Source organism: Mustela nivalis (genome assembly GCF_964662115.1).
Source record: "Mustela nivalis genome assembly, chromosome: 8".
Lineage (NCBI taxonomy): Eukaryota > Metazoa > Chordata > Mammalia > Carnivora > Mustelidae > Mustela > Mustela nivalis.
This window is the reverse complement of record NC_139027.1, coordinates 109303057-109317761: the sequence shown is the minus strand read 5'-3', so window position 1 is coordinate 109317761 and position 14705 is coordinate 109303057. Positions and strand designations below refer to the sequence as shown.

Below are 14705 nucleotides of genomic sequence, written 5' to 3'. Positions count from 1 at the left end.
GGAATTTTACAGTCAGAGTGACATTTGCATTGCCTTTTGTGTGTGCTCTAGAAAACGTGTATGTATGTGTCTACGAGCACATCCTTGTCACGTGTGTATGCACACACATAGCCTGTGCTTTAGATGTATCTGATCATTTACTTCTGGGAGGAAAAAATCAATATATAAAATTTAGGCAATATTGACCCTTCACATCTGAAACAAGCACCTGCCTGCCTTAGTTAAACGAGATCCATCATAACTCCAATATAACTACATTGAAAACCCAGTGATCAAGAAACAAAGCCTGTCCTCATGTATCCTAATAACGAATCCTCGTTTGTTGGAAAATGCGATGGCTATTGCTTGATCCAGTCTGAATGTAAACATAACACTTATGGATTGTTCTAGATTTGCCAGGGAGGTAAGGGAGAAGGAACGGTAGCACGTGCCTCCTTTTCTAGGTCTGGGAAACATGACATGTGGTATAGAAATTGGAGGACAGCATGCCATTACAGCTTTACAAAACAAAACCCAAAAAATCTTTCTTTGTTTTAGGGTGAAAAGAACTGAAACGAACAGCAGCGTTGTGAGCAAATCATGGAGCAGAAGGGACATTGTGGGAACATGTAGTGACCCAGTGATTGCGGAGGTAGCGAGGAGGAGGGGTGACAGTCGGACTTCAGCCAGTCCCCCGTCAGAGTCCACGGGACAAGCAAAAGATTACATAAAGGCAGCCGAGAGCCACTGGGGGCTTCCTGTTCAAGAGCTGGAAAATGTTCATCAGACCCAGCCAAAAGACACTAGTGGCCAGTAAAAACCTCATCTTGGGGAGTGGTTAGAGACAGGCCTTCTAAGCAGGAGCCCTGTCTGTAACTGTGAGTCAGCATCACCAGGTCCAAAACAAAGTCCACAAAGGGCCAGAGCACAACAGAAATGCAGAAACCGCGGCTCTGCAGAAGATGTCGACCACCACAAGAGAGTTTCTCTTGGAAGTGATCAATTAGCCCCAAGAGAAATTGTAGTAGAACAAAGCAAAGCTTTCAGGGTTTTACCAGCCTCAGAGCTGTCAAATCCGGGGTTACTTTTGAAACGAGGTTTGGCAAAAACGGCATCTAATGAAGAGTTGCATGTTTTGGAAAAATCTCTCCTCCGGACATCTTACAAAATATCAGCCAAGGCAGGCACAGCAGACCGGCTCAACCACAAACACTGAAAGATTATCTGCAGTCCGGGACAGCCCAACCAAGAAAAGAAAGAAGTACGAAAGAGGCCACTAACTTACTAACGGGGATTGCTGAGTTGTAGTTGGGTATGTAATGGCTGAAGGTGTGGAAAGAGAGGGGTGTGTGCGGCTGTACCAACGTTGAAGGAATTTGAACGATTAATTTGCATGGAAAATAGAGCTCCATGTGAGGATTCTTTTTTAACACATTCATCTCCGGGAGGCTATGTGGTTTTTCTAACAACACTGCCACTTTCTCATCTTACTTCTATAACTGCCTTCAGAGTCCTTCACTTTGTCAAAGATGACCTCCTTCTTGAAGGAACTGCACAAAGAAACCAGTAGTGTGCCTTCATGACTCATCACTGTGCGGACTATACAATGGGCCACATGAAGACGGTGCTGTATCTGGGGGGACAGTTTCTCCTTCTGTTCCTCAGCCTGAGTCGGGCAGAAGTGAAGGAACAGGCTAGTGGTCCTCAACATCTGGTTCTGGGCCCCACATCACTGTCTGAAAATGTGTTAGACTTTGGGCCCCACCCCAGACCTACTGAATGAGAAACTCCGGGCGATTCCAAAACATGCTCAACTTTAAGAACCACTGGACTAATTGAAAACTCCCTGCTATTTGTTTCCTCCAGCCTGGCTCCCAGGGCCTCCAGCTCATCGGCTGAGGCCCGCTTGTGGACAGGCACCCCCTCGTGTTCTGTCAAACTTGTAAAACACCTGAGTTTGGCATCTGAGCTGCTCAGTTCCTGGCTTCTCCACGGCTTGGTGGCTGCAGCACCCACAAATCTGTTACCTTCCTAAGAAGTGTTAGAAGTTTATGGGTCATTTGGCCCAGCATTAGAGGGAGACAGTGGAGGGAGAGGCTTGCTCTCTCTTGTAGCCCAGGCGTATCCCTGTCCCAGCACTTGCCCCCAGCTCTAAGATTTCAGTTAGGTTCAGGAAGGATTAAAACCCAAGGGGAAATCAGTGGCCGAAGTTTCCAGTTTCCCAGTTGGAAGACGTCACAGGCAGTTTGAATTTCAAAACAGGAGCCTTCCATTTGCAGTATCACCCACGAATGTCTCCAGTGGGCCTGCTGAAATGTCACCGAGTGAATCATAGCAATGACTTATTTTGGATGGACACCTACTAAAGATTTTCTTAACCCAATTTCATTATAAAATAGGAGAAAACCCATATTCAAAGGCCACCCATCAAATGCATCTTTTTTTTCTCCTCAACATTGTGTGGTCCTTTGAAGTAGCACCTCCCTAGTAACAGGAAAATTAAGTATATTCCCAGAGTGTTGGAGTTAGCAGAAAAATGACCCAGAAAAAGTCCAATGAAATAAAAGAACATGGAAACAGAGAGAGTGTAGGTGGTTCAGAATGCTTAAAACTAATTGTGGTTTTGTTTCTCCTAGCTCATTCTATGCTGGCCTGTGACTCCTTTCCCACTTGTTAGGGTAAGACTCCTTAAGAGGCAACCATGAAGTTCATGAAGTTCAGTGTTGGTCACTACGCCTAGACATGAACATAGATGCTATTGCTTTGATGTTCCCCAGGCTGCCTGGACACCTGTCCCCTTCTCATGGTCCCAGACTCACCACCCCGACCAGGAACATGGCCCTGCCCATCGGTGTCCTTTCCTCTTCCCACAGGTTTTTCTCTGCTCTTAGCTGATTCCAGTTAAAGCATTCTACAGGAGAAGAGGGAGCCCGACAGAGTACTCACCACAGTGAGTCGAGTTAGTTAGGGAGCAGATTGTATTCATCCAGTTGGGGTAGACAGCACAGAATGGAAATGCTCCACGGGGGGCCCCTCTCTTCGAGCGGCAGCTGTTCTAGGTGTGCTCTTCCCCGAAGACAGGGGCAGAGTGTGTCGCTGAATCTTCTTCAACAGAATTCTTGGAACAGTCTAAATAGAGAGGGCCCACATAACAACCCAGGTGACCGGCCAAGAAACAATAAGCTCCCAGAACAGAGTCTTGATTAAAAAGGGCAGCCATTCCAGAACAATAGCTGCTGCTAACCCAGAACTGGGAGGTGTTTGCTATGGAGGCGCCAGAGAAAAGCTTTTAATTGAAAAGTTTTTTTCATTTGTTAACCGGGGCCTGCACTGTGGGTACAGCCAATCTTTGTGATTTGATGATTTTCTCTCAAGAGCAGCCTTAGCTTTAGAGTTTGATATATTTGTGGAAATAACAATTGCTGTGACCTCAGAGGGAAAAAAGCACCTGTGGTTGTAGACTGACAGGGTCTTCCTCACAGCCCGCATGCACATGGGATTGTCACAGGATTAACAGAGGGAACAGCTCTCCCCTTCCGCACTGGGGCATGTGTCTGAGGAATTTTGCCTTTAAGCATTTTCTTCCACATGTCTGAAACCCCCCCGGATCTCTTATTACTTGAGTGGTTGTGCGATTCTTTGGATGTTTAAAAGTACAAAGGGGAAAATGGCTGCCAGGTTTTATTGTTGCTTATTAGCTGGGAAATGCAGAGTTCCCTATGACTGGGAGTGGTTTATGTGTTCACACTCTTAATAATCTTATTAATTCCACATCCGAAAATCTGAGAGGCTGTCAATATTCTTAGTCAAAAAGAACAAGTTCTTCAACCACTTAACTTAATAACCCAAACTCAACTTATGCTCAAGTCCCTAAAATTCTGCTGCTTGGGAGAAATGTGGATCCACTTCTGTTACTGTTACAACTTTGAACTTTCTCAATGTCTTGGCTTCTAAGTCACATCCATGTGCTTTCAGATGACTTTTTAATAGATTGATGTTGAGTTTTGTGTTTTTGTTGTTGTTTTTTAATGTCTCTAAACAAGAAATGTCTGAGGACAGGCAGTGCAATTTTTCTTACACTTTTTTTTTTCTTTGCCACTGGAGGTTAACTGTTGTCCAGATATGCATATAAATTCTTAAATGCAAAGGAGCAGCAATTTGGGGATAGAGGAGTGAGTGCTATAGCTTTTTTATTTATGTCAAAGAAGTAAGAAAATGTATTTCATTTTATAAAAAGCAAGAATCATTAAAAACGCTCTAGTTTGATATATGGAGAATATAGCTTGTTTCTTATCTCAAGATATGTCTTAGGGACAACAGTGGGATCACAGTTAATTGTTTGCTTCTGGTGTTGTGTTTGGATTTTAGTATGAATTGTTTTGTATCACACGGCCTTTGATTTTAGCAAGAGCTTGGTGAGGGCAAAGCACAAAAGGGAAGGAAACCTCTGTGCCCAAGAGAATGGCCTGGGATCACAGTGCTGCCATTCCCGGTTTCCTTGAATTCCTTCTTGGCAGGCCCCACTGTCCTATTTCCACAGAATTTTAGTGAATGGCCTTCCTTTTGAGGTAACAAATGCCTTTCCTAAGAGCCAAAAATCCTCTCTTCAGCATTCCATGAGTTGAATATGGGAATCATTTTAGTTTTCTTCTTTGCTCTTATGAGGAAATATCCATGTTTATTTTGTTAAGACGATAGAGTTCATTCCTTGTTATTGAAACACTAATGAATTAAAACATGGTGGAGCAAGTAAAAAATCAAAATTAAGCTGATTTCTGTTAAGCAGTTTAAGATCTTCCTTAAGTAAATTAAGCATTGTAAAAGGAAGTTTAATGCAGATAATTACTCAGGACAGTATATGGATCATTGGTATTGCAATTTAATGATATAATTAAATTCTCAGAAATCTACAGAACTCCTTCTAATTTGGCTTCTATATTTATTTAAGAAGACAAGGAACAAATACCTGTCAGTGTGTGCACTTACCAGAGGGGACTTGAATGTCTGAAATTATTACCTTTAATTGTGGCTGACTACTCAATACTGGACTTTTACCACATTCAAGTAAGTTTTATTATGCAGCATAATATTACCATGTATTACTTGATAATTGCTTTTAGAATTACTTATCGAAAATCTTGATTTTTTTTAATTAAAGAAGAATCAGTAAAACTATATTAGGACCCCAAAAACATCTGATCAGGTGACCATAGATATGGATGTGAGAGAATCCCAGAATAAGTTTTATTAATCAAGGTAGGAAGCCAGACGCTGCAGCCATCACCAGGAGAGTTCTTTCTCCCCATCGCCTTTATCCTGTCATTTGTTTTGTTTGAACTACTTCAACTACAAAAGAGTTGAACATGCCTGAAGGTACATGGATCAAAGTAGTATGTAGAGGAAACAAACCTGCTTTAAAAATAAAAAGGAAAATTGTTTTAAAAAATTAAATTAGTGTGTATCACTTTCTCTAAAGCAAGGGAGTTCACCCTAAGGAGTATATATCCAAAATGCCCTTTTCTGAACATGCGATTTAAAATTATATTCTCTTAGAGATTTTTTTCCTCCTTGAAACAACTCTGTGGTTTTGAACACTATGTTAAAATAATCCCAAGGAGCTCTGCTTCTGAACATTTAGGTCTGGAAAATCCTGTGTGAGGTGTAAGATTCCGGGGTGGTCTTTACAATGCAGATATGTTCCCATTTCTTCCAGTTGTGAGCTAAGAGAGATCCCTCTTGTGAGAGGTTAAAGTATGCAACCTTGACTCCTTTCCAGAAGAATCTTGACATTTCCCAAGTGGACTCATTTCCATTTTCTGAGTGGATCTAGTCCTTGTTCATCACTGAATAAAGTCCTGGACCAACTCTTCGTCTACATTGCATTTTAGGACAGGATCCTAGGCCCCTCTGATTGCTTGTATATGTATGTCCCCTTGGATCTATACATGATTTTTCAGAGGCGTTTCAGTATGAGGTTGGGATCATACACTTGAAAAGCATGAAATGCTGAGAACTGCTGCAGTGATGAAACAAAGTGCCTTTCTTAGTGGTTTGCTCCTGCTAGCGTGCTAGCTGGCCCAGCCCACGGGAAAACTGACCTGCCCTGGGCCTGGGGTCTGGGCTGGGGATCCAGAGACTGGAGATGGTCTGGTGCTCCAGGCTGCAAACCCCAGGTTCAGGCTACTGCTTTACCACTAACTGGTTTGTGTGTTCTGGGACAAGTCACTCAACTTCCCAGGCCTCAGTTTCTTCCTTTGTCAAATAAAATTCTCTCCTATTTTAAGTGCCACACTATAGGTGAACTTCCATGTCGTAATTTCTGTAATCATTTTAAGAAACACATTCTTAGCACTTCCATGTGGTAATTTCTGTATCCATTTTAAGAACAAGGTTCTTCATACCGTCCACACTTTGGGATAACTGGGTAGCTTCTGGGTAAATCAGAATCCTTGAAATTTGGCCTGGGTATCAGCAGTTTTAAAAGGTCTATACATAGGGGCACCTGGGTGGCTCTGTGAGTTGAGGCCTCTGCCTTCGGCTCAGGTCGTGATCTCGGGGTCCTGGAATTGAGTCCTGCGTTGGTCTCTCTGCTCAGTGGGGAGCCTGCTTCCCTTCCTCTCTCTTTGCCTGCTTGTCATTTCTGTCTGTCAAATAAATAAATAAAACCTTTAAAAAAAAAGTTTGGGGTGCCTGGGTGGCTCAGTGGCTTAAAGCCTCTGCCTTCGGCTCAGGTCATGATCCCAGTGTCCTGGGATTGAGCCCCACATCGGGCTCTCTGCTCAGCATGGAGCAGAGAAAAAAAGGTTCTTCAAATACTGATTCTGATGAGAAGCCATGGTTAAAAATTGTTTTAATATGTAGGGTGTGTGTGTGTGTGTATGTGTGTGTGTGTGCGTGTGTTTAAATTTTAGTGGGTGTTAAAAGAGGCAGGGTGTGCTCAGAGCTGATTGTCTTTTATAGGAGGGGCGTGCAAGCAACTCAGGAGTGTGCCTGCTCTCAAATGAATGAGAAACGCTTTGGGGACAAGGTGTCAATAGGCGTACATTTTCATCACAAAAGAAATGTGTTCTGCCTTCTCCTTCAGGCCTTCTGTGTTAGTAACGCGGCGTTAGGACCCAACACGTCCCAGCAGCGTCATCTTTGCCAACACTGAGAAATTGCTGCCCTCTGTACAGAGGACGAGTTTTTAAAGCACCTAAATAATTGTCCAGGGTTTGCCTTTGATCCACGATCATTAATATCACTAATAAGCTCTCGAAAAGTGCGTGTGAATCTCAAGTTCACATGTGGCAGGGCAGTGGAAGAATGAACGCTTTTAAAATAGTTTGGCTCCGAAAGCACATCTGAAATAACCCTGTGGGAAAATCAGGAGAATTTCTCATCCTCCCAAGGATTACCTAGGATGAGATGCTGACCTTGTGTTTTAAGTTCAGTTACATTTCTTAAAACCTCATTCATTACGCAGCCTGATTTATTTTAGTGGGCGAAGTAGGCTGTGGGAGAGGACTCCGGTGAAGTAGAGTGTTCTTGTGGGCCTTTTGTTTTCGCCACAGTCCCCAAAAGATCATCTGTATTTCTTTAAAACACACATGCAGGCCAGCTTCCTCACGAGATTTACTACAGCTTTTCTCTCAGAAATTAGAGCTGAAGATTCTCTGGTCTTCAGGCTTCTAAGGCGATCAAGCCCCAGAAGGCCGAGTGTGCACGGGGTGAGCCGAGCGCTGACCTCTGCTGGGGAGAGGTCAGTTCAGCACACAGGACTCAAAAGGGAGGAAGAAAAAGCAACTCCTCAGCAGGGAGTTTGACTTGCTTCAGGGCAGAAGAGATTTTATAAATAAGTTCCCAGTCTCCCACGCCCTCTCACCGGCTCTTCTATGACTAGTCCTGTCTCCGCGCTTGGATACACACGCAGACACATGTGCACACGCACACATATACAGATGTATACACACACACTGGCGTGTGGACGCAGATGGAGCTCTTACTTCCACTTGCTGCCTCATGTCCCTCTCCCCACCTGCCCCGGGAACTGTGGGTCGCTCTGGCAGAACCTTCTCCGGAGGAGGCAGGTGATGGATTGACTGGGAACTTTTCTAAGCCCAGTGGCTCATAAGGCCTTTTCTCTTCCTCCTCAACATGCTCAGCTGGTGAGAAGCATGCAGAAGGCTCTTTCCCAAACCCACTGTGGGTGCCCAGGAGGATTAATACCAGCCAATCCATTCCTTTTGTCAGAGAGAGAAGGTGGAATGGTGTATTAGGGTGACCTCCAGCCTTGATGTGGCAGACTGGGATGTGTCCCAGCAGGAGGCGCCTAGAAGGCCCTCTTTAACAATGCCAGAAGGAAGCATGGCTGGTGAAGCAACAGCCTGGCTTTGATTTGTGCCTTCCCCTTAAAATGCTGCTCCCCTGATGAGCCTTTTCCCAGTGCCTTCTGCTCGCCCGGTGACCATCTAAAGCAGAGTGGTGAGTGCATGGGCAGACCCTGGGGCATCTGGTAAAGTGTCCTCTGGGGCTCCCCAGGGAAGAGTGCCCATCAGTACGAAAGCACTTCTGGGAGCAAGATCTTCCCATGGCAGAGATTCAGGGGATCTGCTATTGGGGTTCCTGTTTTGATGCTAATTATCTAGCTGGAAGAACCTTCTGGATCTCACCTAAAACCTCTATACAGGCTCAAAGACAAGAATACTGTCCATCTGTGAATTTTCCACATCAAATTGGCTCTGTTTTCTCTTGAAGATAGTATTCCTTAACACCGGTTTATCAGGTTATGTGTTCTGGATCCTGGTTGGATCCTGGTTGGATCCTGGTTCTGGATTCTGGATTCTGGATCCTGGATCCAGCCCAATTTGGGCTGTTGTTCTGCAAGTTTATAAGGTCTAATTCAGGCCCTGGTTAACACTTCAGGAAAGCTTGCTGAACTTGAGAGAAACCTAAACTTTCTGCCACTGGCTCTGCATGTTCATCTAGGCCAGCTGCCCCTGTGAGGGCAGACTCAGGACAGGGGAGATGGTACAAAAGAAAGTTGGGCTTGATACTTAACTCTGACTCAGTCCAGAGCAAATGGCTGGCTGAGGAGGGAACTTCCTTCTAGGGAAAAGCTGCTTGGTGGTGGGGAGGCCATTACCAACTATTTCTGGGACGTCCGGTCCTCTGAAAACCTCATCAAGAAAACAAGTCAAACATCACATTCCGTAAGGAGAGAAAACTGACCCAAGACCTTGTGCCCTAAAGTCCTTCCAAGGCCAAGCACCTGGGTTTACCTCATCTGGCTCTAACTATATAAAAGAGTAGGGAGGATGGATATGGAAGACAGAACCATGTTCGATTGCTATTATTTAGAGGCTGTCGAGAGCTGCCTACACTGGCAGACCACACACTTGTAGAATTTAACCAGGAACCAAGTTTTCTTATCCTATAGTTCATTCTTGTCTTGAATACACTTCTCTTTCTGTTGCACTGATAGCAGGCACTGAACTGATTTGGGGAAAAGCAAATGGTTTGTGTAACCGGAACCAAGACCCCCACATGACGGAGCCTGGTACAGCTCCTGTTAGAGGAGAACTTCGCTGTTGCTGCAGAACAGCCACGCACTTAGCACCTTGCAACATTGCAAATCAATGCTCTCACAGGTTCTGACACTTTTTACCTGGATCCTCTGCTATGGGTCTCATGAGACTCAGATCAGGGTGTCGGTCAGGCTGTATCTTCATCTGGAGGCTCAACTAGGGAAAGACCCATTTCCAAGCTCCCTTGGGTTTTTTGACAAAATTCAGTTCCTTGCCATTTTAACACTGTGGACTCCAGCCTCCTGTTGGTGATCGGGGGAATTCACTCAGCAACTGGAGGCCATTCTCGGGTTTTTGCCCCATAGCCGCCTCTGTCTCAAGTATGGAGAAAGCCCCCCCTTATGCTGAACCTCTCACATTTTGTGTCTCTGACTTCTCCTGAGACCAGCCAGAGGGGAAAAAACCCTGCTTTTAAAGAGCTCCTGTGATTAGGTCAGCCCCACTTGGAAAATCTCCATAATTTAAGGCCAACTAATTGGAGACTTTAATTACTTCTGCAAAATCCCTTCACAGCAGTACTTGGATTAGTGTTCAATCAAATAGCCAGGGCCCAGGAATCTCTGGGGGCCATCTTGGATTTCTGTCTACCTCCAGATCCAATGGCCCTTCCTTAGCTCTTCGCAGAGGGAGGCCCAGTTTAGTGGCTAGAACAGAGACTATCACTGGAATCTAGCTGGATTCCTTAATCTCTTAGTGGACTCTACATCCTGTCCCACAGAACACTTTTCTTTCTTCTTCTTACAGCCCTTTTCATGAATATGAACAGTGGCACACATTTATTATCATCATTTCACTGATGAGGAAACTAAGATGCAAAGAATTTTATGAACTTTCTGAAGTTAGTAAGTAGCAGAGCCTAGAATCCAGGTCTGTCCAACCCCAAAGGACAGAAATTCTGCTGTTGGGCTGCAGCTGTGTGAGCTTAATACCGCAAAGGCAAAAAAACAAAACAAAACAAAAAAACACCGTGCCAGAAATCGGGAAGGAAGAGCTGTGATTGGAATCAAGGAAGTCTGGCTCCAGAGCATATGCCTTTGCCACTCAGCAGACAGCCTGGCTTTGCATACCGAGAAGGTGAAAGCCAACAGGCTGCTCATCAGGCCCACGTGGAGGCACGGCATCCTGGAGGAAATGTTCAGGACCTCTTTTGTTGAATGTTGTACCAAGAGCTCCCAGGACATGCAGAAATACTGGGGTCGTGGCTGTGTAGGGAAAGGAGGTTTGGAGAGGTCTTGCCCACCCCCTTCAGACCTCTTCCCACTCTCTTTCCTTTCGCTCGTACTTTGTCCTTAGTTTTGTGCAAACCTGTAGCTGTTTCACATTTTTGCTCTCCCTTTCTGCATTGGGCCTTGCTTCCTTTTTAAAAAACACTTCCACACACCATCCTGGCAAAGCCAGAGAGAGAGACCCTAGAGAGAGACTGATTGTTAACGTCCTGAACTTGGAGAGTTTATGTTTTTGGTCTCCAGGTTGAGGTTTTTCCTAGTTGTTCAGCGTGGGTGCCTCAGCGCATAAGAAAATTTTTGCATAATATGTAGTTCTGGCTTATCCTGACACGACAAACAGGTTAAAGTTGACTTGTGGGATATATTCCTAATCCCTCTGTGGTGGGTGGGGAGAGCACGGGGGAGTAGGCTTTTTGGGGTGTTGGGTGGAGGAAGGAGAGCTGCCCATAGGCAGTGCCAGGAACTCCCAGATCTGCCTGTGCTGGCCCAGCTGTGCACTGGACAGGGTGAACTTCATTGCATTCAGGCTACGTGGATGTTAGTATTGTTCAATGCTTGGATGATTTTTCCATGAATAATCTGGAAGTAGCCTGCCGGGGGGAAGCAGGGGTGTTGAGGGAATATGGGATGAAGCCGAATCACAGTTGCCATCACCGGACACTGGCCAGGACCCTCCCAACCCCCTTTCATACATGGAGACCAGCACCAACGTCCTGAGAGGTGTAAGGTGTGTGTGCGTGCGTGTGTGTGTGCACATGCGTGTGTGTGCCTGCGGGTGCGTGCACAGAGGAGTAGGGTGTAGTGAGTGAGGCTGTCAGTTTCCTTTCTGAGCCTCTTTTCCTTCAGTCTTATGTTCTAGTTCTGTGAAGCAGAAACTGAGAAGGAAATCTGAAGCTGCCCAAGAACAAAGGAACCACCTCCAAAGCGACAGGGCTTAGTCAGCCTTTGGTTCAGAAAATACCTGTTGCTATCAGATTTATAAAGATGTCACTTTTCTAGGCGAAACCTGCGGGAGGCACCGCTCAGCCTGGGGACAGTGTCTCCTTGGCAGCTCTCTGCAGCCTCCCTTGAGGCTTTGCAGCCCCTTTTTGTTAATCACTGCTCTCCCAATTGTGTGCCTTTGAAATTCACACCAAAGGCAGGATCTGGACATAAATCTGGCAAATCCCCAGAAACTACAGCAACCCAAGCTGCAGGAGCTCGAGGTTCTAGTCTCGGCTGTTGCTAACCCTCTGTGTGGCCGTAGGCAAATCCTCCAACCTCACTAGGCCTCAGTTTCCCATCCTGGGAAAATAATGTGGGTTGGAGCCTTTGATGGGTAAGGTCTCCAATTGCATCACTGTCCAGTGAGTCTAAGACGGAGGCTTTTCAACTGCGCATGTCACGGCCCTGATGAAAGGAAGCCTCTCTGCACTCTTCAGGGTCAGAGTGGGAGCCAAATCGTTCGGTTGCCTGAGTAGTCATTAGGAAGCCAGCTGCAAACTTGGATTCCCCTCGGGGACCACAGAGCAGCCCCACTGGCCCTGCTGGGAGAGCTTCTCTTTAAAACAAAGCTGTTTCTTTCATGTTGCTGGCATCTGCTTTTGCTCTCCCCATAACTCAACCTTCAGGTGCCCTGGTGAGGATACTGCAGGGGAAGGGGCGGGGGCGGGGGGCGCGGTCAGGGAGGCAGCAGGCAGGTTCCTATTGGTTGGAGAGCCTTCACTCTCTCCAAGTTTTTTTCCCCCCCGCCCGACTTGTGCGTATCACAGGTTAATACCAGACCCATGCCTAATGATACATAATTTAAGACTTGTAAAAGTTGCCTGGGACTTGAAAGAAACACACTCTAAGCCAGGAAGGTTGTGCCCGGCATGCAAGAGCAAGTAACAGAGGTGGAATTTATGTCCAAAAAGCAAGAGAGCCACGCCCTTTTGACACGCACTCAAAGGGTGCCATGCGGGTGTGCTGTGGGACCTGGGGTCCCGTGAGCATCACCCCCACTTGCCCTTACTTTTAACCACCGTCGGAAGGCAGCTGTTCACAAAGGGAAATTCGTTATTTTTAATAGTCCCAGAAATGTCTCATGGATTTGAAGTGACGCAACAAGATTGCCCTAATGGTTTCTAACCTTTGTTTTTAACACTTCTGGGGCCGACACTCTACAGAACTGCCCTGGGGCACCCTTCTGCCTCCAGTACCCAAGCTGTCTGTTGGCATTGCTGGAGACTGACATAGCCCAGGCCGGGATGTTTAGCTGCTTGTGGGGTGGAAAAAAAAATGCTAAGAAAAATAATTGTTGTTTTTGCAAACTATCTATTTAAAAACAGAACCTCAGGAAGCAGATTTCTGTTCCAATGCTAGGATGAATCAGAGCTCACAAAGTATAAATACACATTAGCAGGAGGAGGCTTCCCATAACCCAGTGCTTGTGTGTCTTCCCAGACCAGGAACCTCTGAACTGCTGCTTCTTATTCCCAGTAGAGGCGAGGAGCCGCAGCCGAAGCGGAAATGATAGAAAACGTGGCCCAGCCCAAGTTGCAAGCTTCTGTAGGTCCATAGGAATTATTTTTATTTTTATTTTTTTTACTCTTTAAAGACAACTGGTGTTTAGTGACACACTCGCTCACTTTTGGACAGACAGGTATACACTGTTGACGAAGGTGGGAAACCCATGCTCTTGTTCCTTGGACTCCTGGGTACTTAAGAATTCTTACCAAATAAGTTAACTTTGACTCACTGACCCCTCAGATCAGCCAATAAACATGAAGCACTGAGACCACAACTTGCTCAAGGGGCAGTACAATTATTTTACTTAAAAATGATGTCAGGTGGCAATTTAGCAACAAACTGGCTTGCAGGCTAATTAATTCAGTTTAACAAGGAGGAAAAACATTGTAATTAATGAAGAGCTTATACTTTAGTGCTTCAGTAGAGTTGTTCTTAAATTTTACTACCCACAAGCCGGAGAAGAAGGGGAGGGAGGGAAGAGCTTGTTGAAAATACAGATTCCCTATCCCCACTCCTGGACCAGGCCTGGGACTCTACATGGAGAGAAACCTGCGGTCAAGCTATGCTTCTGATTGTTGCCCAGTCTCACTGGACTTGTAGTCAGTTAAGACAGAGCCACCACCCACTTTCCTGATTTTACATTGTCTAAGTCTACACTCTCTCAGCACAGTCAGCTTCCAGTTAATTCCTTACTGGAGTTTCATGGTATGGTCTAATGCTGGGGCTCGAGTTGGTCACGTTTCTGGACGAAAAACTTATTTCTCTTCCAGGGTCTGCTTGAAGAGGGCCCAGAACATTAATGGGGAATGGGAAAGGTATGGAGTCCTTTCTTTTCCACGTCGTCCCCAAGATAACCAGAGCTCCCTTGCCTGATTACCTCTACCTGGAGTAAGGGAAAAACTGCCCCTTAGGATCAAGGGCCTGGCTTTGAGCCATGCCCAGAGGAGCCTGATCTCTGCCTTCTCACTACTGAGAAGTCTTCTTAAAACAAATGTGAATCTCAAGATCACGTCCCTCCTGGAATAAAGAATTGCAGAGGCTCATTAAACTTTTTTTTTTCCTCTTGGCACTAAAGCACTTGGCAACTACCCAAGGAATTCTGGGGTCCTGAAGAATCCAAGTTCACAAACCACTGGAGCAAGGTATTGCTTTGGGATGGGGTTTGAGTTGAGCACTGCTAAATCAGATGGTGTCCTGGCTCACTGGGTCTATACCAGAGCACTCCCTCCCTCCCGGCCACCCTACCTTCCAGAAACCAAATGTTCACTGGCAGAGATTAGGGACAGAAAGTACAGCTCCACCAGGGCAGGGAGATGTCGTGGGAATCCAGACTCGCTGGTGTCCAGGTCCTTTAGGCTGCCTTCCCAGCAAGCCCAGGCACACTGCTCTGAATTCTGACATTCTGACTCCTCAGTGCTCTCTGCTCAGGCACAAAAAGCTAGGG

The 14705-nt window shown here is 45.8% G+C and overlaps 1 protein-coding gene across 1 annotated transcript in view; it reads left to right on the top strand.

Moving 5' to 3' along the window:
• The window catches only part of SLX4IP (SLX4 interacting protein), a 185797-nt gene extending 180367 nt beyond the window's left edge, over positions 1-5430 (top strand). The window contains 3 exon segments of the mRNA XM_082744411.1: positions 538-793; positions 797-1120; positions 1122-5430. Coding sequence (XP_082600537.1) covers positions 538-793; positions 797-1120; positions 1122-1259 — 718 coding nt within the window. The 3' untranslated portion in view covers positions 1260-5430.
• Positions 5431-14705: the final 9275 nt, after the last annotated feature.